General features: G+C 47.3%; 1 protein-coding gene across 5 annotated transcripts; it reads right to left on the reverse strand.

Moving 5' to 3' along the window:
* Positions 1-60: 60 nt before the first annotated feature.
* On the reverse strand, positions 61-19,602 carry HDAC6 (histone deacetylase 6). Of its 5 annotated transcripts, none has more exons than XM_079123925.1 (29): positions 19,260-19,602; positions 18,897-19,019; positions 18,675-18,803; positions 18,456-18,544; positions 15,729-15,813; positions 15,591-15,631; positions 14,793-14,889; positions 14,549-14,646; positions 13,523-13,627; positions 13,334-13,402; positions 8,995-9,121; positions 8,825-8,890; positions 8,672-8,731; positions 8,507-8,596; positions 8,004-8,110; positions 7,847-7,914; positions 7,458-7,623; positions 7,240-7,368; positions 6,877-7,045; positions 6,466-6,599; positions 5,820-5,888; positions 5,523-5,715; positions 4,042-4,191; positions 2,331-2,505; positions 1,779-2,212; positions 1,508-1,627; positions 1,228-1,374; positions 1,008-1,136; positions 62-754 (listed from the first exon to the last, which is right to left on the reverse strand). In XM_079123925.1, exons 2-29 carry the CDS (start codon positions 18,987-18,989, stop codon positions 686-688), a joined length of 3,408 nt encoding a protein of 1,135 aa, XP_078980051.1. In that variant the 5' UTR covers positions 18,990-19,019; positions 19,260-19,602; the 3' UTR covers positions 62-685. The 5 variants fall into 5 exon arrangements, with proteins under 5 accessions (XP_078980054.1, XP_078980051.1, XP_078980052.1 ...); XM_079123924.1 differs by having other exon boundaries at positions 70-754; positions 1,704-2,212; positions 19,260-19,601; XM_079123928.1 differs by lacking the exon at positions 19,260-19,602 and having other exon boundaries at positions 61-754.
* Between the last annotated feature and the right edge of the window lie 4,639 nt (positions 19,603-24,241).

Here is a 24,241-nt window from a genome sequence, read left to right on the forward strand (position 1 = left end):
CTGGGGATTTAACCCAGGGGCACTTTACCACTGAGCTACATCCCCAGAGGTTTTTTTAAAATTTTGTCTTGTTTTGTTTGAGACAGGGTCTAAGTTGCTTAGGGCCTTGCTAATTTGCTGAGGCTGGCCTTGAACTTGCCATTCTCCTGTCTCAGCCTCTAGAGTCACTGGGATTACAGGTGTGCACCACAGCACCTGGTTTATTTTTAATTAGATTTTCTGGGGGCAATGGATGGGCAAGGGGTTGCCCTTATGAAGACTCACTCCCTCATTCCTTCATGACCATCAACCTTGCCGACTAGGGATGTGGAGTTCTCAACGTACTCAAAGTTAAAAGGCTTTCTCCAGGTTTTGTAATAATTTGCACTTTATTAAATATGCAATCCTGCCATAACTGCCACTCCCCCCAATGTTATCCTTGTGATTTCAGCTCTCTTGGAGCTGCTGAGCTGCCCCTCCCTCCTTCTGGGGTAGAGTAGTGGTGCCCCTCAAGCAGGCAGTGGGCAGGGGCATGTCCATGACTGATCACAGTCCTCTTAAAAGTATTTAATACATTTAAATAAGCACCCTTGGGCAACTTTCAAAGGATATTCAGGGTGTGGCAGAGTGGAAGCCACCCTCCTGGACTGCAGAGAACTAAGGCTTGGGCCTCAGAAGGTAGAGAAGAGGGAGCACATTCTGGGATTTATTGTGGGCGGGGCATGTTCTCCCCAAACTTATATTGATGGATGATGTTCTTCACATCTAGAAGAGCCTGAGGAGGAGGCAAGAACAGGGTAGGTGAGAGGAGTGAGGACAGCTCTGCCTTAGCCAGGAGGTTGCCCCACTCCAGCCCTCAACCACCCCCACCCCCAGACTATCTATCTCACAGCCCCCACATCACACTAAATAATCATGGGGCCACCTTTGGTAGGATCTACGTTCTCCCCTTACCCAATCACAGAAGGAGTATGTGGGTGGGTGGGAAATGAGTGTTGGGGGCGGTAAAGGGTCTTCCCAGGGCCTACCTGGTGGTGGACATAGGCCTGACAGGGGTAACACCAGGCAGACAAGTCAGTGTAGCTGAGGACCAGTGGGTGTCCAGAGGCTTCATGGTGTTGGACCATATGAGCGTTGACATAGCGGCTGCAGTAGACCTAAAGTTGGAGAGTGTCAGGTAGGGCTCAGCACCTACGTGCAGTTTGCTCCAGGGTCAACCCCACCCAACTCCCTTCCTCTGCTCCATACCTGATAACAAGACAGACACACCCAGTTCTCCTCGAGTGTTCCACAGTCCTCACAAGGCTGGTTTATATCCAGGCCTGCTACAGGAGTGGGGCATACTGCCACCAAATGAGGACACCAGGACAGTGGTGTCACAGCATAATATATGGCCTAGGGTGAGTGGGTGAAACTGAGTAAGTTAGGGACCACATCTCCCATTTTATGTTTCTATATCATATGCTTCTGACCAGGAGGCATGAACGGGCAAGAAGATGTCACAATCCTAGCCTCTGCCTGAAATTACCTGGTCCATGTCAGTAAGATCCTCAGATCCCTGTGTCAGCTTTGAGTTATCCATATCATGACCTCCAGCTGCCTCTCCTAGTAGGCTCACCTCTTCTGCAGTCTGAGCTTCTGAAGTTTTCTGGACACACAGAAGGAAATAAATTTATCTGAGAGACCCAATTCTTACCCCTTCTCTTTGGGTTTGGTGACCTTACCTGAGCTTCAGGGCCTACTTCCAAGGTTTTGAGATTCCCCATTAGCTGGTTTGAGGGCAGCTTTGCTGTGGCTACCTGCACAGGTGAGCCTGATGGGGTCTTGTTTTCTGCACATGAGGCTAGAAGATTTTGGATTGGCTTAGCTTCTCCCTTGGCCTCTTTAGCAGTGGTCTGGTCCAGCGTGTCTTCCCCGACAGCTGCCTTTGAGGTGACCCGGTCCTTTGTGGTAGCCCCCACAGTCTCTTCTGAGGTGGCCTGGTATGTTGTGGCTCCCCCAATGGCTGTGTCTGAGGACTGGTCCTGAGTGAGAGCCACCTTAGCTATCTCTGATTTAGTCTGGCTTGAAGTGGACTCTTCCACAGACAATGCTACGGTAGCCTTCCTCTTGCTTTCTTCTAGAACTTTCCCTTCGGGGGCTGTCATTCCCTTAGCAGATCCAGAATTGGCTGGTTGGGGCACCTTCTTGGTAATAGACTTAGACTTGTAGGATCCCTCCTTTTCTTCTACCTCTGGAACCATGGAATAAGATCCTTGAGTGTGGGTGCTATCCCCTTTCCTGCCACTAATTCCTGCCCCCTGCCCCTTCTTCCCTGAGTTCCCTCCTTGTAATTCCCTGGGTTCACTCACTCATGACCCGCAAACTGCGCCAATATTTCTGATGGACTTGGATGGTTTCAGAGATGGAGGCCAAGGCTGCTGACTGTGGAGGCCGCGACAGGGTCAGAAGGGGTAGTGGATCTCCAAGGAGAGAGTGGGCACAAGCAGCCATAGACTCTGAGATGGATGTCAGGTTGTAGCCACCCTTTGTTAAGGTAAAGGGGAAAAAAAAGTACAGTGGGGGATCTTCAGGGGATTTGGAGGATTAGATGCCCTGCTTCCCCAATTCCTCTTCCTCTCCACTCCATGGCCCTGCAAGTCTAGAGTGGAGGGTGGTACCAGGAACAAATGTGAGTGTGAGTTACATCTGTAAGATGGGCAGCACTCACTGTGAGGTGGTTGTTGTGGGAGGGTAAAAAATGCTGTCAATTGCAAGATAATAATAGTGATAACAGCATACTGATACTGATAATTGCAATAGTAATAGCTGACATTTATTAAATGCATGCTGTGTGCGCCACACCCTATTTTAAATATTTCATGCAGATTAACACACTTAATTCTCACAACCACAGGTGCTCAATCTACAGGGACCTGCCTTCATGTCATAAAGAAATCTGTCTTTGCACTGTCCAGGAACCCCTGGTCTCACACCATATAAACCTCTGACCTGACCTTTACAAGATGCCTGCCTGTTGTGAACCCATATAAAAAGGCCTGTCCTGACATAGTTTAGAAATGACTGGTCTTACTCTCCACATGATCCCCTATCGTGAATTTTTCCACACTGTATAGGAACCTCAGCCTCTACTCTTTTTATAGATAAGGAAGCTCAGAGTGGTTAGATGACTTGTCTGAGGTCACAACAGCTGAAGAGGCAGTGTTGGGGTTTGAACTTGAGACACCTGACCAAATAGTCCATGTTCTCAACCACTACCCCACCCTGCCATAAGCTGTCCTGGGCGTATTGTATTGTAAGTGGGACTTTTTGCAAGCCAGCTAATTTCTCTTACCATATACCAGACACTCTTCCATCCATGATTAGCCATGCCTACCTTACAGATAATGAAACTGAAGCATGAAGGCAGAGGCACTGGATCACTTATAAAATGTGAATTTACTTTGTCCCAGGAACTAGTTAGAAACCATTCAGATGATGGTAAAAAGCACAGACCCGGGAGCCAGGCTGCCTGGGTTTAAATCTGAACTCTACCATTACTAAATGTGACCACTACCTGCTGGTGCCTCAGTTCCCCTGATCTTTTATTTGTGGTACTGGGGGTTGAATCTGGGGCCTCATATATGCTAGGCAAGTACTGAGCTACATCCCTGGCCCACTTAAAAATATTTTGAGATAGTGTCTTCCTAAGTTGCCAAGGCTGGCCTTAAACTTGCAAAACTCCTGCCTCAGCCTCCTGGGTTGCTGGGACTATACCCATGCACAAGTATACCCAGCTCAGTTCCCTTGAACTCAAGAGAGGGAAAAAATGAGGTAAGCAGACCATACACCATAAGGCTGCTTTGTCAAGTAAAGAAAAATATAAAGTGCTGAGAAGAGAGGTTTGTACATAGTAAGTGCTCAATTAAAGCTGTTAACACTTTTGTTATTGTTATTATTAATTCCTAGTGTGTGCCAACAATTCCAGGTGAGACACTCAAAGACTTTAGGAAAACTGCCCTGAGTAGTGCAGCCAACCCTGCCAAATTGCCCCCACCATGGGAAGGATTGAAAAAGAGTTACCTCCAGGATAAGGATAATACGGCCGTTAGCAAGGCCCATCAGTAGGTGGGTGAGGTGGGCATAACCCTCAGGTGACACCTGGCAGCCCCCTAGTGGATCCCCTCGTGCAGCATCAAAGCCAGCTGAGACCAGCACCAGTTCTGGGTTAAACTGAGGCAGGGAGAGAAGAGACACAAGGGCATGAGGGGAAGGGCTTTGGTGGGCAGTAAATGATGGAAACAAAGACAAGTGAAGACATGGAGATGTAAGTCAGAGAGGTGGAAACTCTGGGCCTGGAGACCAGAAGGCCTGGTTTCAGAGACCTGAAAATAAAGAGCACAAGAGGGAGAAATACAAGAAACAGAAACTCAGAACTAGGAAAAAGAGAGACACAGTCACAGACTGCCAAAGACATAGACATGCCAGACAGAGATTCAGGGATATTAAGAATGGACAGAAGGGGACATGAGAGAGTCATGAGACAGACATGAGTCACACAGACAAGGAGATTGAGATGTCAAGAGATGGTGACATGAGAAGTGGAGAGAGAGAGACATGTCCTCACACACATGCACCCCAGGGTCAAACATGGGACACATATACACACAACACAGATTTTATACACAGTGCCACAGAGAGGCAAACACACTTTTGTCACAGAATATGTAATAGCACAAGCACCACACACAATCACAAGTCCCAGACGGACAAAACTGTACATCTGCACTAGTCACACACACATACTCAATTTTTCAGAAGGAACAGTTATCCACAGCTATAGCTACCTTTGTAGCTACAATCATACCCATGCCCCATGCCATCATCACCCAGGCACAATGTTCACACACACAGCTGTACCCACGGAGGTAGTCACTTGCATACACAGTCACATGCATTCACAGGATGGTTCCTGCCATCCATGCACAGTCACACACAGGGAAGGTAGACACACCTACACCACTCCCAACCAGGGAAACACACACAAACAGCCCGGGCAGACAGACACAGAGATGGTGGCTCCACACAGCCTCCCACATCCAGAGGTCTCATGAGTCTGTCAAAGACATAGTAGTATCCAGTGACATACAGTATCACACCTATCACACGGAGAAAAGGGGATGACAAATAACCACCAGCCCTCCACTGCACACACAGTTCCACAGAGCATTAGTCACAGCCATGCTCACATCCAGATAGGCAATCACAATGGCAGAAAAATAGGACACAGATCTAGCCAGGCCACATAGACCACCACTGCACATCCAAAAGGTCATCCCATGCAAAGCCAAGGCAGTCACTGACAAACATGTCACAAAGAGAGGGCAGTCAAGTGTACAGTCAGACACACAAGGCCATCCCAGCCACCCCTGCCCTAATGACCATCAGTATAGGCACCCATGGGTTTTCTCACAATCAATCACCAAGCAGTCAGACACACAAACCGAGGAGGCAGGTACCTGCTGCCACCCTCACAGGTTTGTGACATATAGCTTAAGCCTTACCTCATAGGCAATGGGAAGTACCAGACGATGCCAGGCAGCCAGGTAGTCAGCGTCACCCATGCGGGGCCCATTCCAGGCCACATTGACAGTGAAGCCCGCGCCTGCAGCCCGGCCTATCTGGCTGCTGGCGCCCTCATTCCCCATGGGGAAGAAGGTGCCGTGGTCATAGCGGTGCAGGGACACGTATAGTACACTGCCGGGGATGGGGTTTGGAGGGGGCCATGGCTGGTTAGGGGCCCCAAGCATGGCTCAGTCCCCTCCCTGATCACACCCTTGCCCCTAGCCCCAGCCCCTCACCTGGGATCATTCTCAAATATGTGCTGAGTCCCATTACCATGATGGATGTCCCAGTCCACAATAAGAATCCTAGGGAGGGAATAGCTCCTCAATAACTTGGGACATTTGACCCCTGAGAGAGGGCAAGAGCTAGCTCCCTGGGAGCTGTAGAGAAACTTGTTTCTGCGTGGCAGGACCCTGGGTCTCTTGGGAAAGTGCTTGGCATCAGTAAGGATGAAAGCCCAATTCTGGGTCCAATAAGGACTTTTCTGTGGGCCTGAGAAAGTGCCCTGGGCTGTTCTGGGGAAAGTGCTGGGAACTGGGTTCAGGCCTGAGTGGCTAGGTCTTATGTGATGAATCCTGGGCCTTTGGGGGTACTGGGGGTTTGGGTCTGGGTTCTAACTGTTAGGGGTCAGAAACACTGGAACAGGACCCTGGATTCTGGTTTATAAGTCATGGGTGCCATGATCTGGGGGTCCTAACAGGGCAAATACTGACAGGCTACCTCTTGGTCCTTTTCTGGGGAGATACTGGGCAAGTGGACCCTTGCTTGTTTCTGGGAAACTCATGGGGCTATGCTGCTGACCTGCTGAGTAAGCACTGGGCTGTGAGTGGGGTCTATGTCCCTACAAGGATCAGGATTTGGAGGTCTCTAGGGAGCCCTTACCGCAGGGCACGTCTACTGATGGCCTGGGCGTGACGAGCAGCCACTGCCACAGAATTGAAAAAGCAGAAACCACAGGCGGCGTCCTGCTCAGCATGGTGTCCTGGGGGTCGTACCACAGCAATGCCATTCAAAACCTGGGAGGAGAAGTGAGTAGTAAGATGGACCCCTGACCCTCACTCACATTTGCTCTCCCCTTTCTTCTCTTCCCTCTCTCTTGTCCCCTCACCAATTCACCAACTGCAAGGGGTCCCACTCCTGGAATGCCCCTCCCAGTGAGAAGGGACCCTCCCCATTACCCATTTCCAAGGGCCTTGCTCAACTCCCTCAGAACCTCCTTAATGGCAAGTATCCCTCTCCATTCTGCTAGGACTTCCTCTCCCCAGTCTAGTGCCCATCCTGAAGTGGACACACCTCTCCCGAGAGCACAGCCTCCACCAGACAACAGACAGCACCCGTGGCGAGCTGTGCGCAGAAAAAGGTGCTGGGGCAGATGTAGATGGAGTCAAAGTTGGCACCCTCACGGTGAAGGTCCCGGGTTTTCATCTTCTCCGTGGCCCGGAGACGCTCCACATACTCAGCACTGGAGGCACAGAAAGGAGTCCCAAGGAGATAGTGAAGTGACTTTGTCCCCTTCCTGGGCCTCACCCTGGAAACAAGACTTGGGGCCCTCTGAGTCCACAGCAGTTCCACACATCATGGAGGGGAGCTCTAGGCTCTATCTCCCAGAGCCCATCCATAGCCCTGTAGCCCACCCACACCCACCATGGGCCAGACCTGTGGCAGGTAAGCAGCTCAGTTTTGGTGGCAGGCCGCACTGGCAGAATGAGGCAGCGTCCTGCAAGGCCTAGCTCCTCTAGGTGGCACATAATCCTCAAGATGCGCTGGGGTGTCTCAGGGTGATGGCTAGAGAAAGGGGGAAACCCAAAGATAGGGGCTTAGTGCCTGGTAGGGAGTGACCCCCACCCATTTATCCCAGCCCTCTGACTGCATACTTGTCCCATAGGTTACAGTGAGTCATCATTCTTTGGTCATAGACCAATCCGGTACGATCCTGTAGCACTGGCCATGTCAGAATAGGCAGCACAGGCTCCCAGGGTCCCTCCTCTTCATTCTCCTCCATGTTTTCCTCTTCCATGTTGTCCTCATCCACGGTCTCAGCTACAAAGGGAGGTCATGTTCAACCTACTCCCCCAATCTGGCTTCCCCCTTATACCTTGGAACACAGGTAGCCCAAACATAAAAAGGGGTGGAGGTGTGAAATCTGAGCCTACTGTGAGAGAGGCCCTGACTCTCCCCCACCAAGGTTGCCCAGGAGAGTCACAGGGGGTTATGTAAGACAGTACATGCCCAACCCCCACCAAGTCCACACCCAGTTTCCTACCTGATCTCACAAGGACCTCCCAGAAGGGCTCAAGGGCTTCCAGAGTACAGGAGAGTGAAGTCTGGGCACTGAGGGCAGGAGATGGGTAAATGGGATGAAATGGCCACAGGAGGATAGTGAGAAGCCCCCTTCTCCCCTCTCTTCCACCTGGACTCACCTTGGGCAGGGGGCACCAGGAGATTCCAGCATGGGGCATGGGTCTCCCAGAAGGGTGTGGAGCGATGCACTAACTCCCTCAGCCAGGGAGCGGAGGTTGTAGCCACCCTGGGGTGGGGGATGAACAATAATGGTAACAATAACAATACTAGGGTACATACTGCATGTCAAACAACAAAGTAATTACAGGGTGACCTCATTTAATTCACTGGACAATGACATGAAGTGACTGCCATTATCATTTTGCCTATCTGACATATAGAAAACAGAGACACAAAGAAGTCAAGTGACCCATGCGAGGTTGTCCAGTTAGGCTGGGAATTGCTGATGGACTTAAAAGCTCTTTTCTTTTATTGTTTTTTATTTTACTTTTTGGTGGTGTTAGGGATTGAACCCAGGGCCTTGTACGTGCTAGTCAAGTGCTCTACCACTAATTGATACCTGAAGGCTTTATTCTTAAACTCTCCAGGATCCACAGGTTAAGAGACAAGGTGAGTCACTCACCTCCAGAGAGAGGATCAGCTTGCCTCCGGCCAGACCCATGAGTAGGTGGGTTAACTGAGCAAACCCTGCTGGAGTAGCGGCCATCTCACCCTGGGGGGATGCAGAGGATCAGCCTGGCTGTGTAGCCCCATTTGACCACCTATCACCCCAGGGAGCCTGCCTTACCTTGGGGTCCCCTTGGAGGGCATCAAATCCAGCTGCCACCAGGACCAGCTGAGGCTGGAACTGAGGGGGCAAAAGACTACATGAGGCCACCTGCCTTCATAGGCAATCCTTCAATGTTGTCTCTCACCCCAACATTTCCCAGACTCCCCGAACCTCAAAGGCAACTGGCAGCAGAATGTGTAGGAAAGCAGCAATGTAGTCAGCATCCCGCATCCCCACCTGAAGACACAGAGGTGTGATGGGGGTTAGTCAGTCACCTGCACCAAGATGGTGGAAGGGCAGGGCTTGGCCTCATTTGGGACAGAGGGTGGTCAGACACTAACCTGGTTCCAAGGTACATTGATGGTGTATCCTTGGCCTTGACCAAAACCTGTGGTGGACCAGTTAGAGGCCTTAAGGTGGGGCCAGAACCGACCCTGCTCATAGCGATGGATGGAGAAGTAGAGGACACTGAGGGCAGAGGGGAAAAGAGGTGAGGGATTATTTAGCATGCTTGAGGCTCTGGGTTCCATCCCCAGTACCACAAAAAGGTAAGGGAGCTAGAGAGGGTCAATTCTCAGACACTTTCAACCCACTTACCCATTTGTTTTCCTGTTCAACCACTCGTTCATTTTTCTCCTTCATAATTTCTCAATTCTTTTATCCAATCTTCCATTAATTTAACCTTCCACTTGGTCCCAGTTTATTCATCTTCCCATTCATTAATTCTTCCATTTATTTACCCATTACCTCATTCACTCATTCATTTGTCTCCTAGTGGAACCTCTCTATCAGCAAGTATCACTGGCCCTTCAAATGCCTACCCAATTCTAGACTCAGGTCTAAGATCCCAAGAGCCACCTCCTGACCCTGTGGAAGACTGTAGATCATGTCCCCATGACCAAGGTAGGAGAACAACTCTATGACATTGGAGGCCCACTGGGGCCATGGCCTCTTAGCTGGAGGGAGCCAGTTAAGGCTGAAAACACCCTCAGGCTAGGCTGGGGAGTCTAGTGATTCCCCTCAATGAAGTGGGAGGCCCAGGGGCCAGGAGTAAGGAGGGGTAGAACATGGTTCTGTGTGTAAAGCTGGAGTGGGGGGTGCTGACTAGGACTGCCATAAGGCTAATTCCTCCTCCACAATGTCTTACAGGCTACTTTTATTACTTCTTAAGTGAGAAAGTGAGTACACATAGGGGTGAGACGTACTGAAACAAAAAACAGATAGTGAAAAGACATGATGTCTAGGTTCCAACTCAAAGAACATGATGTACTGGTCTGACTGAAAAGACATGATGTACAGATTCTCACAGAAATTATGATAGGGGGTCTGGGGTTGTAGCTCAGTGGTAGAGTGCTTATCTAGCATGTGTGAGGCATTGGGTTTGATCCTCAGCACCACATTAAGAAAATAAAGTAAAGGTATTGTGTCCATCTACAAATTAAAAAAAAAATTATATAATAAAAAAGAAAAAAAAAGAAATTTTGATGTGGGGGTTGCTGAATTCTGACTGGGGAAAACAAAATGATTATGCTATCACCATCTGTCTACCCTGCCCATCTATCACTTTCTCCACCCCCTGCCTTGTTCCAGAAAGAATCTAAGGTAGCCATCACCTCCACTGTTTTTATAGAAATACAAGAAAGGGCGGTAAACAAAGAATCTAGGCAAACTTAAAGAGTCACACCTTCATAAATGTATATGTGAAATATAGTGTAATCGATATAAAAAGATTTTTTTGGTGGTAGTATTGGGTATTTACTCAGAGGTGCTTAACCACTGAGCTACACCCCCAGCACAGAAGGGAATTTTAAAATTAGTTCAAATAGCTTCAAGTGAAGTGGCAGACTGATAGCATAAGTTTACCTCCTTGACTTCCTGACACACTAGCCAAAAGATGGCAAAGGAATGTTTGTATATTTTATTTAGGGGATCAAACCCAGGGCCTTGTACATGCTAAGTATGTGCTTTACCACTGAGTCACACCCCCCCGTTCAGTAAAGGAATTTTAAAACAAGCACCAACCTAGGAGGACAGAATGGGAAAAGGAATGTCAGAAAATACGAGACTCCAACAAATTTCTGGAATGTGGACTTTGAGATGCTGGGGGTCCCAGAGGTCCCTCTCCCACACTGAGAAAGGAGTTTTTGAGGGACACAATAGGACCGAAATTATCCCTTCTGCAAAAAAAATCAAACGTAGATCCAGGCCAATACAGACAAAATCAATTCTGAATAGCCAAGTCACTGAATTACAAATTCACCAAACTTGTTTCTGATTGGTTTTAAGTTTACCTGTTTGCCTTGTCTCCATCAAAGCATTTTTTTTTTTTTTTTTTTTTTTTTTGCGGTACTGGGGATTGAACTCAGGTCCTTGTGCTTGTGAGGTAAGCACTCTACCAGCTGAGCTATCTCCCCAGCCCTCCATCAAAGCATTTTAAGGACTGTCCAATTTGTTTCCCTGCTGCTGTAGTAAAGATTGAAAGATGAGGAATAAGGAGAGCAAAGGGCATGGACTGATTTTTTTTCACTTACACATTCTTATTCATAAGAATGTATTGAAATGTTCACATCTATGCATATAGTCAACAAGGTATTCAAAAAATAACACACCTACAGTCTGTGATGCATTTATTTTTATTTTTATTTTTTGATGCTGGGAATTGAAACCAGGACTATGAATATGCTAGGCACATGTTCTACCACTAAACTAAAGCTCTAGCCTCTTTGATGCATTTAAGACAAAAAGAATGTTCAATGATATTCAGGAGTTCTCATTAATTTTGCAGGCATGATTGTGAAGTAATGCTTTTTCTTTTCTTTTGGCAGTACTGGGGATGGAACCCGCTTGCTGGGTAAGTGGTCTATCATGGAGATACAGCCAGTAATGCTTTAAAAAGCACCCTTATGTTTTAAAGATGCAGTCTGGAATTTTTGCAGAAGAAAAAATGGTATCTGGGATTAGCTCCAAAATAAATAGGAGGAAGGCAGTGGGTACAGACATGAATAAAACAAGGTTGACCAATGAGTTGATAAATGTTGAAGCACTCATTTCAAGAAGACATAGTGAACAAAATAAAGAACATAGGAAGAAGTTAACAAGGATAAAAATAAAAATTAATGAAGAATTTAAAACAACTAATAATAGAGATGATGAAAAAGACAAAAGCTAGATTAGAAAAGATAAGTAAAATAGACTTATCTTTGGCAAGGTTGAGGGAAAAGAGATGCTATCCAGAAGAGGCTCTCTTATTTCTGGAATTTGGCAAGATCCCATCTAATGTGTGGATCTTTTTCTATAGTCCCTAAATTTGAGACCTGTCAATAGACATTCTGTGTCCCCATTCTGGGGAAAATGCTTTTTAGCAAAGCAGATCTACACACATCACAGCAGAGTAATCCTATGATGGCCCATACAACAGTCCTTTAAATTTTAGATAGCCAAATAAGGATCATGTTTGAGGAAAATAACCAGTATGAAAGAGAAGGACCAAGAAAAAAATAGCTTCGGAATAAAGGACAAAATTCAGAACATAAAGTATCTAATCAGTACTTTGTAAAAACAAGATCAGAAATTAGAGGGCATAGAAACAGGGAGGAAGAAAGTGCTTGGGGAGATTAAATGAATGTCTACATACATTAATTAATTCAACAAAAGGACTTGTGAATAAATTTGAGGAAATCTCCTAAGAAAGTAAAATGAAAAAGAGACAGAAAACATAAATTTTAAAAGGTCTAACATCTGACTAGTAGAAGTCCTAAAAAGGGAGAACAGAGAAAATGAAGTAGAAATTATCAAAGACCTAACTGAAGAAAACTTCCAAGGACTGAAGAAAGGCATGAGTCTTTAGACATAAAATGTGAACCCACTTCTAAATAGGACAAAGGAGCCAGGGTGAAACTTCAGAACAGAGGGGATAAAGAGAAGAACCTAAAAGCTATAGAAAGGAAATTAGGTTGCTTGGAAAGGAATGAAAAGACACCTGTCAGCAACAGTGAATGCTGGAAAACAATAAAGCAATGTCTATAAAACAAACAACCTAGATCAGACAAAGGGCCACAGGAACTGAGGATGTATGGGGGGAGCAGAGTCTAAGTAGTTGGTGAGACAGAAGACTAGATAAAACAACTACTACTCAGTAATGTCCCCTACTGACAAGGACTTACTCATTAATCACTTTCTGCAGGAAGGGTAAGCTGGGTACCCTTTGGTGTGTACCCTTATGCTAGATAAGCACTGTACTACCTGAGATACACCCCCAGCCCCAGCTACACCCCAGTCCTTCTTTTAGTATTTTTTAACAAATACCTTATAGTATTGTCATAATCAGAAAATAATTAAATTGCAATTTGAAGTTCACTCCAGCTCAAGGGTAAATTGATGAATAAGACCTCCAAATATTTGTGAGTCAAATTCTGTCTCTCCCACATCATTGCTGTGTGACCTCTTAACCTGAAAGGTTCAATCTCACCAAACTGTTAAATGGGAATTCAACAGTTTCTGCCTCAGAGTGAAACTAGGAGACAGCAGGCAGACACTCAGGGAGCAGCACAGATTCTGGTTCCAAGTGGACCCAAAGAATGTGAATGTTTCCCCTCACTCCCAGTCCCTCATGCTGGGCCTGGAAGGGTGTGGGTTGGGATGGCTGTGAATCTAATACCTACAATGGGACTTGTGGTGTACCTGGGGTCCTGGTCGAAGGTGAACTGTGTTCCTTGACCATGGTGTACATCCCAATCCACGATAAGGACCCTGTAAGTGTAAAAGAAGGGAGGCTCTGTTCAAGGGGATCAAGGGGAATCTGGAGGAAGAGCCCAGACCAGGGTACTCCACCCCATGCTACCCCCATAAAACCTGTCCTCTGCCACTGACCTCTGAATGTGGTGCTTCTTTTGAGCATAGCGGGCAGCCACAGCCACATGGTTGAACATGCAATATCCATCCATAAGACTGTGCTGGGCATGGTGTCCAGGAGGCCTGGGAAGGACAGGGAAGGTCAGATTGGAGGTTGTCTGTAGAGATGGACTCTCCCCTGGACCACCAACTCCTCCAGTGGTCATGTTGCAGATCTGCCAGGAACTGAGTAACTGGGTTCCTCAAACCCTTACTCCTGCCCCAATCTTCACTGTTTCTCCAAAGGAGATTTAAAAATGTTCATTAAAATTATCTAGGTATACGTTCTCATAACCAGTCACTCTTCTGTGAGAACTTAGCCCACAGCCTATATAAGAAATAGTATGTTTACAAATGTATCCCATATTTGCTGTGGTGTATGTATGAAGAAGCAAATGTTTGGGGAGAACTAAAATGCCCAGTGATAGAGGAGTTGTTATAGTGCATTTGTACCACGGTATCTACTGAGGTCTAAGTTACATATTGATAGGGAAAACTTTCCAGGGCATATAAGTAAAAAATGCATGGTCCAGATGGGAGTGTGTCACTGCTAGTGGTTAAAAAAAAAAGGTGAGGGAGGACAAAGGCTCTGTCTACTGCATCTCGTCAATTCTGAGATGAAAAGATGTTCTGTGATTTTCCATGCCAACAATAGAATAAAAAATGCTCCTGATTAAGTTCTGATATGTCACTGTTAGATGAATAGAGTTCAAGATGTTCCAGATATGAAAAAAATGTGCACCTTAGAATCAATAGAATTTGATGCTAATCCCTTAAATAATCTTATCTATGGGAGGGCACAAGAGTCATTAGTTATAAAGACTACCTCCAAGCAGAGCAAGTCATATGTCTGTGTGACAAGGGTGGGAGAGGGACTTTTTATTGAACCCATTTGGCACCTTTTGACTCTTAGAGCACATGAAGATAGTACACAGGCCAAAACGTTTTTCATTTGGGGGAAGGACTTTTCAAAAATGTAAGACATCAAGTGCTGAAAGGCCCTACCTGATAACAGCCATGCCATTCCGAATCTCAGCCCCCAGGACCGCATCCACCAGCCTGAGGACAGAGCCTGAGGCTAGGCAGGCACAGGTGTATGAATTCTGTAGACAGTGGGGAGACAAACAGGGAGTGAGAGAGAGAGAGAGCAGCCATTTCCACTTAGCTGCTTTTGCCAGGGTGCAGTGGGCATGGGGACAGGGGATTCCAGGATTACTGGGATCCCTGACCTCACAATTCTCATCCATACCGGATGCAGATAAACTGAGTCATAGGTATCTGCTAGTACACGGAGTTCTCCCTCATTCATGTACTGGGTCGTCTCCATCAGATCAATGTATTCTAGGCTGAGAACACAGGTGGGAGATGAGATTAAGGGCCCTATCCTCTCTTCAGCTGAGAACCCTTCATATACCAGACCTCTAGTCAAATCAGACCTTCCCCAAATGTCAAATCTGAGGGAACAGCCAGGATATAAGACATATTCCTTGTTTTTCTCCTAGCCACATCATTTCTAGTAATCTCCTTTTCTCCCCTGCTCTAGCCACTCTAAATCTTACTTCCAGACTTTTGGCCAGCCTGTTCCAGCTGTCTGTTCCTCCCTTTCCTGCCCTCTTCTTCATCAGATTCACTCCTTTTCTCCTCTCAGAGCTCAGCTTAAATACCCACTCCACCAAGCTAGCTTTCTGTGAACCATACCACACCAGGTCACTTACTCTGGGTTTCCGCAATCCTCTGGGGGAACCCTCTGCTCACTTTGCCCACTTATCCACTATCTGTTTACATAACCAGGTAATAATAACAACCATAACTCATCATGGACTGATGATGTGTCACACTACATTCTAAGCACCTAACATATATCAAGCCCTTCTAGGAAACTTATGTTTACTAGCCCATTACAGGTGATGACACTGATTCAGGGAGGATCAGGGACTTGCCCAAGGCTGGCAACAGAGTCCATATATTCCTTCCTAGGGCATTTAGCTTGCCCTCGTTAGTCCAGGCCAGCCTCCTCCCCAGCCCTACCAGGATCCCAAGCTTTCACCTGTGAACCAACATCAGCTCTTCCTTTTCTGCGAACCGGGCCTGAGAAGACATGAGGAATAAAGGGCTAAGGCACAGGCTGTGCCCAGGTCCTATCAGTTCCCTGTCCTCTACCCATAGTACCAGTTGGGGGACTCACCTGAAAGGACACACAGCGATCCAGGAGGCCCTCCTGGATCAGCTGCTCCTTAATGGCATGTAGCCGCTCAGGGCCTTCTGGGAAACTGAGGAGACAGAGATGCAGTTATTTACACCGACATGGGGACACTGAGGAGTACCATGTCTGATCTTTTTTTTTTTTTTTTTTGTGGTGCTGGGGATTGAACCCAGGGCCTTGTGCTTGCAAGGCAGGCAGTTTAGCAACTGAGCTATATCCCCAGGCCCCATGTCTGCTCTTGTCACATTTCTGCATCTACCTTTCCACAACTGTCACCCCCACAATGGCATCTGCCCTGCCTCCTGTCACCTCCAGAGTGAGACTGTCTCTCTCCACCACCATTGCTGTCACCATAAACTCCAGCCTGGGCTGTCACATCATCACCTCACTGGTCTCCCCGCTTTGGCCCTCACTCCTCAAACAGTCCTTGTTGCCCACATTAGTTAGTGTTTAAAATCCTAATCAGAGCTGGGTGCGGTGGTGGCACATGCCTGTAATCCCAGAAGCTCAGGTGGCTAAAGCAGGAGGGTGGAGAGTTCAAAACTAGCCTCAGCAAACTTAGCAAGGCCCTGAGCAGTTCAGTGAGGTCCTGTCTTTAAATAAAATACAAAAAAGGGCTGGGGATGTGGCTCAGTGGTTAAGTGGTTAAGTACCCCTAGGTTCAATCTTTGGTACCAAAAAAAAAAAAAAAAAAAAAAAAAAAAAAAACTAATCAGATGGGTATAGTGGCAGGTGCCTATATTCCCAGTGATTTAAGAGGCTGAGGCAGGAGGATTGCCAAGTTTGAGACCAGGCTCAACAACTTAGTGATATCCTGTCTCAAAAAATAAAAATGGCCAGGGGTATAGCTCAGCAATAGAATACTCCTGGGTTCAATTCTAAATATCACCATAAATAAATGCATAAATCCTAATCAGATTATGTCCACCAACTACTCAAAGCCCTTTCATGGCTCCCATCCTATTCCCAGTAAAAGCCCAAATCTTCCCCATCCATGCCCAAAAGGCCCTAAACAATCTGCCATTATCACCTTTCTGACTCCATCTCCCACTCGTAACCCCTCCCTCATTTTGCTTCACTTGCACTGGTTGCACCGTTCGCAGCTGAGCCATGTACCCTTCAGCCAATCTCTGGGACTTAACTGTAGCTGTCTTCCCTGCCTAGAACACTATTCTCCCAGATGGCTTCAGGGCTCACTCTCATTCCCTTATGATCCCCACTCAAATCTCAGTGAGGCATTCCTTGACTATCCTATTTAAAATGGAAGCATCCCCTCCACTGTACTTTCTACTGCTCTCTCTTCAGCCTTAGTGCTTCTCCACAGCACTGCTCTCTCCAACACACTCATCCATTCACATCCTGTTTGTCTATTTGTCTTTCCTCCTCCCCAGAATGCAGGGGGTCTTTGTTTTGTTTACTGCACTACTTCTAACTCCTCAACAGATGGTAAATATGTATTCCACAATTTAGGTCTTTTGGCATCATGAGTTAGGCTTAGGTCAGGATAGGGGAGGCAGTTATTCAACTGGTAAACACGGGAGTATAATAATTAACAATTGGCAGGGGCTAGGAAAATATCTAAGATCAGGTGTGGGGGAGGGTAGTGGCTAGGGAAAGCCCTTTCTGAGAGAGTCTCATTGAGATGTAAACTTTGAAAAAGGGACTGACCAAGGGTAAAGACCAGAGGCAAGAGGGTGCCCCGGCATGTTAGAAAAACAGCAAGGGGGAGACTGGTGTATGTGAACTGAAGTGAAGTGAAGTGAAGTGAAGCAAAGCGAATGAGGGGGAGGACTGGCCAATGAGGTCACAAAGGTAATGTGGCGCTACATCACGCGGAACCTTAAGAGGCCAGGATGAGGAATTCAGACTACCTTGAGAACAATGTTCTGCCCTTGAAGGTTATTTATTTATTTATTTTTTGTTTTGTTTTTTTTTTTTTGTACCAGGGATTGAACCCAGGGGTGCTTAACCACTGAGCAGCATCACCAGCCATTTTTTATATTTTATTTTGAGTCAGGGTCTCATTAAGTTACTTAGAGCCTCACCAAGTTGCCAAGGCTGGTGAACTCTGGATCCTTCTGCCTCAGCCTCCTGGACCCTTGGGATTACAGGAACCCTTGGGATTAAAGGCGAGTGCTACCACACCTGGCCCTTGAAGTATTTTAAGAAAGGGAGTGTCTTCTCATACATATTTTTAGGTTGCTGTGTGGAGGCTGGAAGCAGGGATCCAGTACAGATAAGTCAGATATTGAATATATTTTGAACACAGAGATGTTTCTTTTGAAGAGTTAATGAGCAGTATAATCCTATTTCAGCACAAATGTCCCTTCCTCAAGGAAGGCTTTTGGGAACCCTTGGATGCTAGTCCAGTGTCCACTATTAAACACTCCTGAATCTCCTAGACTTATTACAACATTAATACCTCCTACATTTGTCAGCTGTTTTAAGGATCTGCCCTCCTATTCACTTATCAACTCCCTGACAAGGGAGTATTCTATCTTCTTTGACACATTTTTATCACCATCTCCTGGAACACAGTACTCTCTCATAAATGTATGTTGGTTAAATGAGAAAAACACTTTCAAACATAAGCCCCACATCCCTAAATTATCTGCTTCCAGTATCCAGGTTGGTGTAAGCAAGGATTCATTCTTGCCAAGGGGGAGGTCTAAGTGTGTGTATTTGTGTAGTTGTAGGACCCAGCCTCACCTGTCATCCCAGAGGCAGTGGAAATCATTGAGCTGCTCATCAAACACCAAGCCGGTGCCAATCTGTGCCTTGGACTCAGGGTTCAGATCCTGCAGGGAAAAAGAGAGACACAGATCCATTCAAGGCCTGAATCAGAGGGAACATCCCATATTGTCCAAGGTGGGGAATCTCGGGTTTTGATTGTCACAGGAGGCCAAATCACAGCCAGGCCCCTCTCACCAGTCCTTGAAGCCCCACAATTAGGTCTTCTTCGGTTGCTTGGCTCAGCTTCTTCATTTTGCCTTTCTTCTTTACCTCCGCTAGATTTGGGCTTGAGCGAGGTACAGCACCCTTCTTAACACTCCGCTTCTACCAATAAGAGAGAAGGGTCAGAGTCCAGACTCTGGGGCTTTGGCTGGCTTACCCTCCCTCCCCCTCAACAAGGCAGGTCTGGGGCCTCACCGAGATGACGCTGGAGTCCTGAAGGGGCGACTGTGGGTTATGCCTGCTCCTTCTCTGCCTGGTTATGGTGGAATCCTGCCCAGTGGAGGTCATTGTTGGGGAGCCTTGTCCCCTGACACGGTTCTGGAGGGGCAGAGTTGGCTGTGAGGGAGCTGGAGCGCCTCTAAGGCCCCCGCATCCCACCCCCTTTCAGGTCCCGCCCCCTATACTAGACTCCATCCCTTAGGCTGTCCCATTCCCCACTGCCTTGTAAACCCCGCCTCTCTGAAGGCCCTTTCATCCACTGAGGTGTCCATTCCATCTGGTCCCACCCGTTCCACCGGACTCCACCCCTTTCACACGATTCTCTTTCTTCAGTCTTACCTTTTCACGGAGCAATTAACCCCCAGGCTCAGTCCGTTCTGGGGCCTGCACTTTTCCAGCCAATCACCGCTCCTTCCACTCTCCTAAGCCTCATTCCCAGGCCCTTTCATTCCTCTGAGCCTCACCCTTCCTCTAAGACTGCATCCCTTCTTCATAAACCTGTCCTTTCCGGCCTATCTCCCAGGAACTCGCCCACCCTTTCACTCAGACCCAGCCCTGGCCTCGACTCCACCCTTAACGATTCATTTAACTCCTCCCCTTATCGGGGTACCTTCCTCTCCATCAGATCCCGCCCCTATAGCGTTTCAACAAGCCCCGCTCCTCAGGGGACTGCCCCCTTCCTTCTGCCCGACCCCACCCCCTGCCCACACCGGATCCCTAACGTTTCCCATCAGCCAGTCCCGAGACGCCTCCCACCAGCCTCCGCCCTCTTCCCTCCTCAGCTATTGACGCCAGCCAATCCTTCTGGCTCCACTCACTGAACGCAGCCCCTTTCTCAAACTCCGCCCTCCGCTCACGCCGCCAAATTCCCGGCGACCTGTGGGGCCGCGGGCGCCGGATCCTTTTTTTTCCATTGGGTTAGGTCTTTCTGCTGCCCTCCCAAATCCCGCCCAGAGCCGGGGTTGCGTCTCGTGAGCCGGCCACACCTCTCGCGAGTTCACAAAATGAAGTACAGTGTCTTTTGGAACGACACGAGTCGCTTTGCGCCTGCGTGAAGTGCACATCAGGAGTTCGAAACCGAGCTCCCGCTCTAACTCCCCCTCCCCCAGCTGCCATCCATTGTCGTCCTGGTTGCTCTGGCCGCCATCCCTGCATCCCTGTCCGGTCACCTTAGGTGCCCTTCAATTTCGCGCCGTGTGTCGTGCGGTGATTCCAGAGCAAGCAAGGAAATAAGGACATTAGGAAAAAGGGCGTCTTCCCAGGGTTTCCTGCGTGGCACATGGTGATGACATCGAGCGGGCGGACTGGTGGCTGGGCTGAGAGCCAGGTTGACAGGACGGTACCTGGTGGCAGACAGAATGACAGTTGTGATGATGATAAATATGAGAATATTCTGACTCAATATCCACTTACAGTGGTACACAAGAAGCACTCCCCGAATGTTAGCTGCAACTTTCTGCCATGAAAATGGGTGGTGGGTGGAAGGAGTCTTAGTGGGGCCAAGTAACAGCAATACTAGCAAGTATTATGTGGCAGGCGTTGTTGAAAGCCACAGTTCTGTGAGTTAGTTCCCAGTGCTAAGGCTGCTTAACAGATAAGGAAACTGAGGTTATGGGACTTGGAGTCATGTGACTTTGGGCAAATTACTGAAGAGCCCTGTACCCAGTTTCCTCATCTGGAAAATTGTGATAATATTAGTATCCACTGTCCAGGACCAGTGTGGACTTGGGAACAGGTGTTTCTTATGGGTGCCAGCTCTCCCTACCTACCCCTACCTACCCCCTCCATCCACTGTTTTCAAGCTGTAGTAGAAAGCAGTGTGTCTGAAGAGTAAAGGGGGAGTTGTCCCCTGTGCCTACCCTCCAACTTCCACCCTAATGTCTAAATTAATCAGCCCTGCAGGAGGCCGGTTTGCCCTCCTAATCTCCCCCTCTCATTCTCCACAATTTCCTACCAGGCTGTAGGCTGGGGCTGAAGAGATAAGCTGTCTGGGGTTCAGCATCACTAAATAACAAACAGATTGACAGCTCTACTGCCCAGTAGCCAGGCCCACTGACCCTCTTGAAAACATCAGTTCTAGCCTCCTTTTCTTTCCACTCTTCCTGACTTTTGTCTTGGTACAAGAGGGTCACACACCTAAGACTTTTAAATCCCTAGACACACCAAAGAAAACATGATGCACACTGAGGAACATTCTGGGATTGTGATGCCTGCGAAGGAATAGACTAAGGAATCTTGAAATGGGTCAAGGAACATTTTCATGTACAATAAGAAGAAAGGTTTCCATCGGGCATGGCGGTGCATGTCTGTAATCCCAGTTGCTCAGGAGGCTGAGGCAGGAGGATCTCGAGTTCAGAGCCAGCTTCAGTAAAACTGAGGTGCTAAGCAACACAGTGAGACCCTGTCTCTAAATAAATAATATAAAATAGGGCTGGGGATGTGGCTCAGTGGTAGAGTACCCTTGAGTTCAATCCCTGGTAAAAGGAAGAGAGGTTCCTGTAGGCGTCAGCAAACTTTTTCTTTATAACAGGCCAGTTGGTAAATAATTTAGGCTTTGTAAGCCACCTATAGTCTCAATGGCATCTCTCTCTCTCCCCCTCCTGTCTCTACCTCTCTTTCTCTCTCTCTCCCTGTCCCTCTTTCTTATTTCCCAAGACAGATTTCATAGTGTTGCCTAGGCTAGTCTTGAACTCCTAGGCTCAAGTAATCAGGAATCCCTCCTACACAAGTAGCTAGGGCTACTGGCACTCACCACCATGCCCAGCTGTTCTTTTCTTTCACTTTTTAACAACCCTTTAAATGTAAAACAGATCTCACTCTGGCTTTATAGAGTTTCAGTCTTTGATCTCCTTTATCTGACTGGAATTTTTTATAGAATTAAGGCAAGAGTTCCATTTTTCCTGAGGAGAGGTATTCTATTTGTGTAGGTGTGTAAAGACAGGGATTTATGGACAGGGTCAATTCTGCTGTTCCTCTACTGAATCAAGCAAATGTTCCTGGATAGAGTGAGAACAGGAAATCTTGTAGTGTTATTTCCTGAATCAAGCAGGGGTTTGTTATATAGGACAAGGCTGCAGTTTCTAGAGAGCTCTAACCTATAGGTTCCTATGCAAGTTGAGTATGAGGCTTCTTAAACTGCATTATAACAGCTGTCTACCAGGTTAGTCCAGGTGTTTCTATACAGGTACAGAGTTTGTGTTCACAGAGACATTAAGATCAGGTGTTCAAGCAGGGTGCCATGGCACACTCCTGTAATCCCAGCCGCTCAGGAGGCTGAGGCAGGAGGATTGCGAGTTCATAGCAAGCCACATCAAAAGTGAGACACTAAGCAACTCCGTGAGACCATGTCTCTAAATAAAAAGAAAAAAAATAGGACTGGGAATGCGGCTCAGTGCTTAAGTGCTCCTGGGTTCAATCCCTGGTACCAAAAAACAAAACAAAAAGATCAGGTGTTCACCCAGGCACTGTGGCACATGCCTGTAATTCCAGCGACTTGGGAGGCCTGAGGCAGGAGGATTGCGAGTTCAAAGCCAGCCTCAGCAACTTAGTGAAACCCTAAGCAATTTAGTGAGACCCTGTCTCAAAATAAAAAATAAAAAGGGTTGGGGATGTGGCTCAGAGTTTAAGCACCCCTGAGTTCACTCCCTAGTAGCAAAACAAAAAACAAAAAAAACCCCAAAAGATTAGGTGATCAATCCTGGCATGCTGGCCAGTATCTCAGTGGCTCAGGAGGCTGAGGCAGGAGTATTGCAAGTTCAAAGCCAGCCTCAGCAACTTAGCAAGGCCCTAAGTAACTCGGTAAGACCCTGTCTCTAGATAAAATAGAAAAGAGGGCTGGGTTGTGCTCAATGGTTGAGCACCCCTGGATTCACTCCCCAGTACCAAAAAAGAAACAAAAAACAAAAAATCTTTATCACATCTACATGCAAAGGAATGGTGGGGGTATAGCTCAGTGGTGGAGAACTTGCCTGGCAAGTGCAAGGCCCTGGATTCCGTTACTAGCACCACAAAACAAAACAGGTTCCCCTATAGTGTAGGTGATTTTATTCACTGGTTCATTCCTTGGATTCCTCTAAAGAGACAAATGGGAGGTTTCTGTTGAGTTTAAGGACTGGTTTCTTTACCAGCTCAAGGCACAGTTCCCTGCTGGGAGTCAGAGGGGAGTCCTGTGCAGAGTTAGAACTGTGGTTCCTTTAGAGATTCAGGTTGGTGTTTCTTCTCTTGGGCAGGACAGTGGTTCCTGTACAGGGTGAAAGAAGGACTGCTAGGGCAAGATCAGGGCAAGGACTATTACAGAGAATCCTATCATCATTTCCTGTTTAGGATCAGGAAACTATTTCTAGATAGTAAAGGTGGGAGTTCCTATAAAAAGTCAGATTAGAGATTCCTATAAAGGATTTCTGTTGAGGTTCAGGAAAGTCTTTCTAAAGAGAGTCAGCTTAGAGGTCCTGGTACAGTTGGAGGGTCAGGCTTCCTGTAAACGGTCAGGGCAGGGGAGACACATGCAGCCTCAGCCCATGGCAATCATTCAGTGGGCAGGGGTCCCATGTCAGGGGAAGCCATAGGTGCCTATGTATTGCTAGGGTAACTGGTGTAAATATCCATGAGAGACCCATCTCTGAGTTCAAGCAATGGTTTATTGACAGAGAGAGTCTGCCAGGCTGCCCCTCTGCAAGGCACAGAAGCCTATAGGAAAAAACTTCTTGACTATATAGTCATGTACAATAGAGTAGTTAAAAAATAACCTGTCTGACCCTGTGATTGTTATTTGGTGTCTTTGCTGTGGTTTCGGTAGTTAGGGACTCTTGGGGTGGGCCTACTGGGAAGGTCATGCCTGGGTTGGCAGGTGCTGATTTTCAAAATGGAGTTACTTTGGCCTGAGGACCTAACATTCCAGACTTTTGTCTTATAATGATAAGAGGCATCTTTTTTTTCTGGCTTCTTCGAACTGTATGGGGGTGAAGAGGGTTTAGGCTATATTGGCTCATAAAGAGCTGGTTTACAGTCTGATTAGTGAGTGCCTTTACTCGATCTTGTAAAAAATTTTTCAGGCAATTTACCAGAGAAGGTCCTATTAAAAGCAGTATGATGAGTGTAAGGAGAGAGCCCATCAGCGGGAGCAGCCAACAGAGAGTCTGGCCCAGAAGGTTCCAGGAAGATGACTGCTGTTGTTCCTGGCATCGTTTCTTGATGTTCTCCCAGAGGTCAGTTATCTTTCCTTGGACTATTTGGGATTTGTTGGTGAAGTAACAGCATTCCTCTCCTGAAAAGACACAAGGGCCTCCCTTCTCTGCTGTTAGTAAGTCAGTGGTTCTCCTATT

This window comes from Sciurus vulgaris (genome assembly GCF_902686455.1).
Source record: "Sciurus vulgaris genome assembly, chromosome: X".
Taxonomy (NCBI): Eukaryota; Metazoa; Chordata; class Mammalia; order Rodentia; family Sciuridae; genus Sciurus; species Sciurus vulgaris.

Bases quoted from the DNA above. Each gene is read 5' to 3' on its own strand.
- HDAC6 (XM_079123927.1), bottom strand. From the start codon at position 18,989: ATGACCTCCACTGGGCAGGATTCCACCATAACCAGGCAGAGAAGGAGC. The intron at 4,192-5,522 runs GTAAGGCTTAAG...TCCCTGCCTCAG, and splicing joins TACTTCCCATTGCCTATGAG to TTTAACCCAGAACTGGTGCT. The intron at 1,375-1,507 runs GTAATTTCAGGC...CACTCACCCTAG, and splicing joins ATCTTACTGACATGGACCAG to GCCATATATTATGCTGTGAC.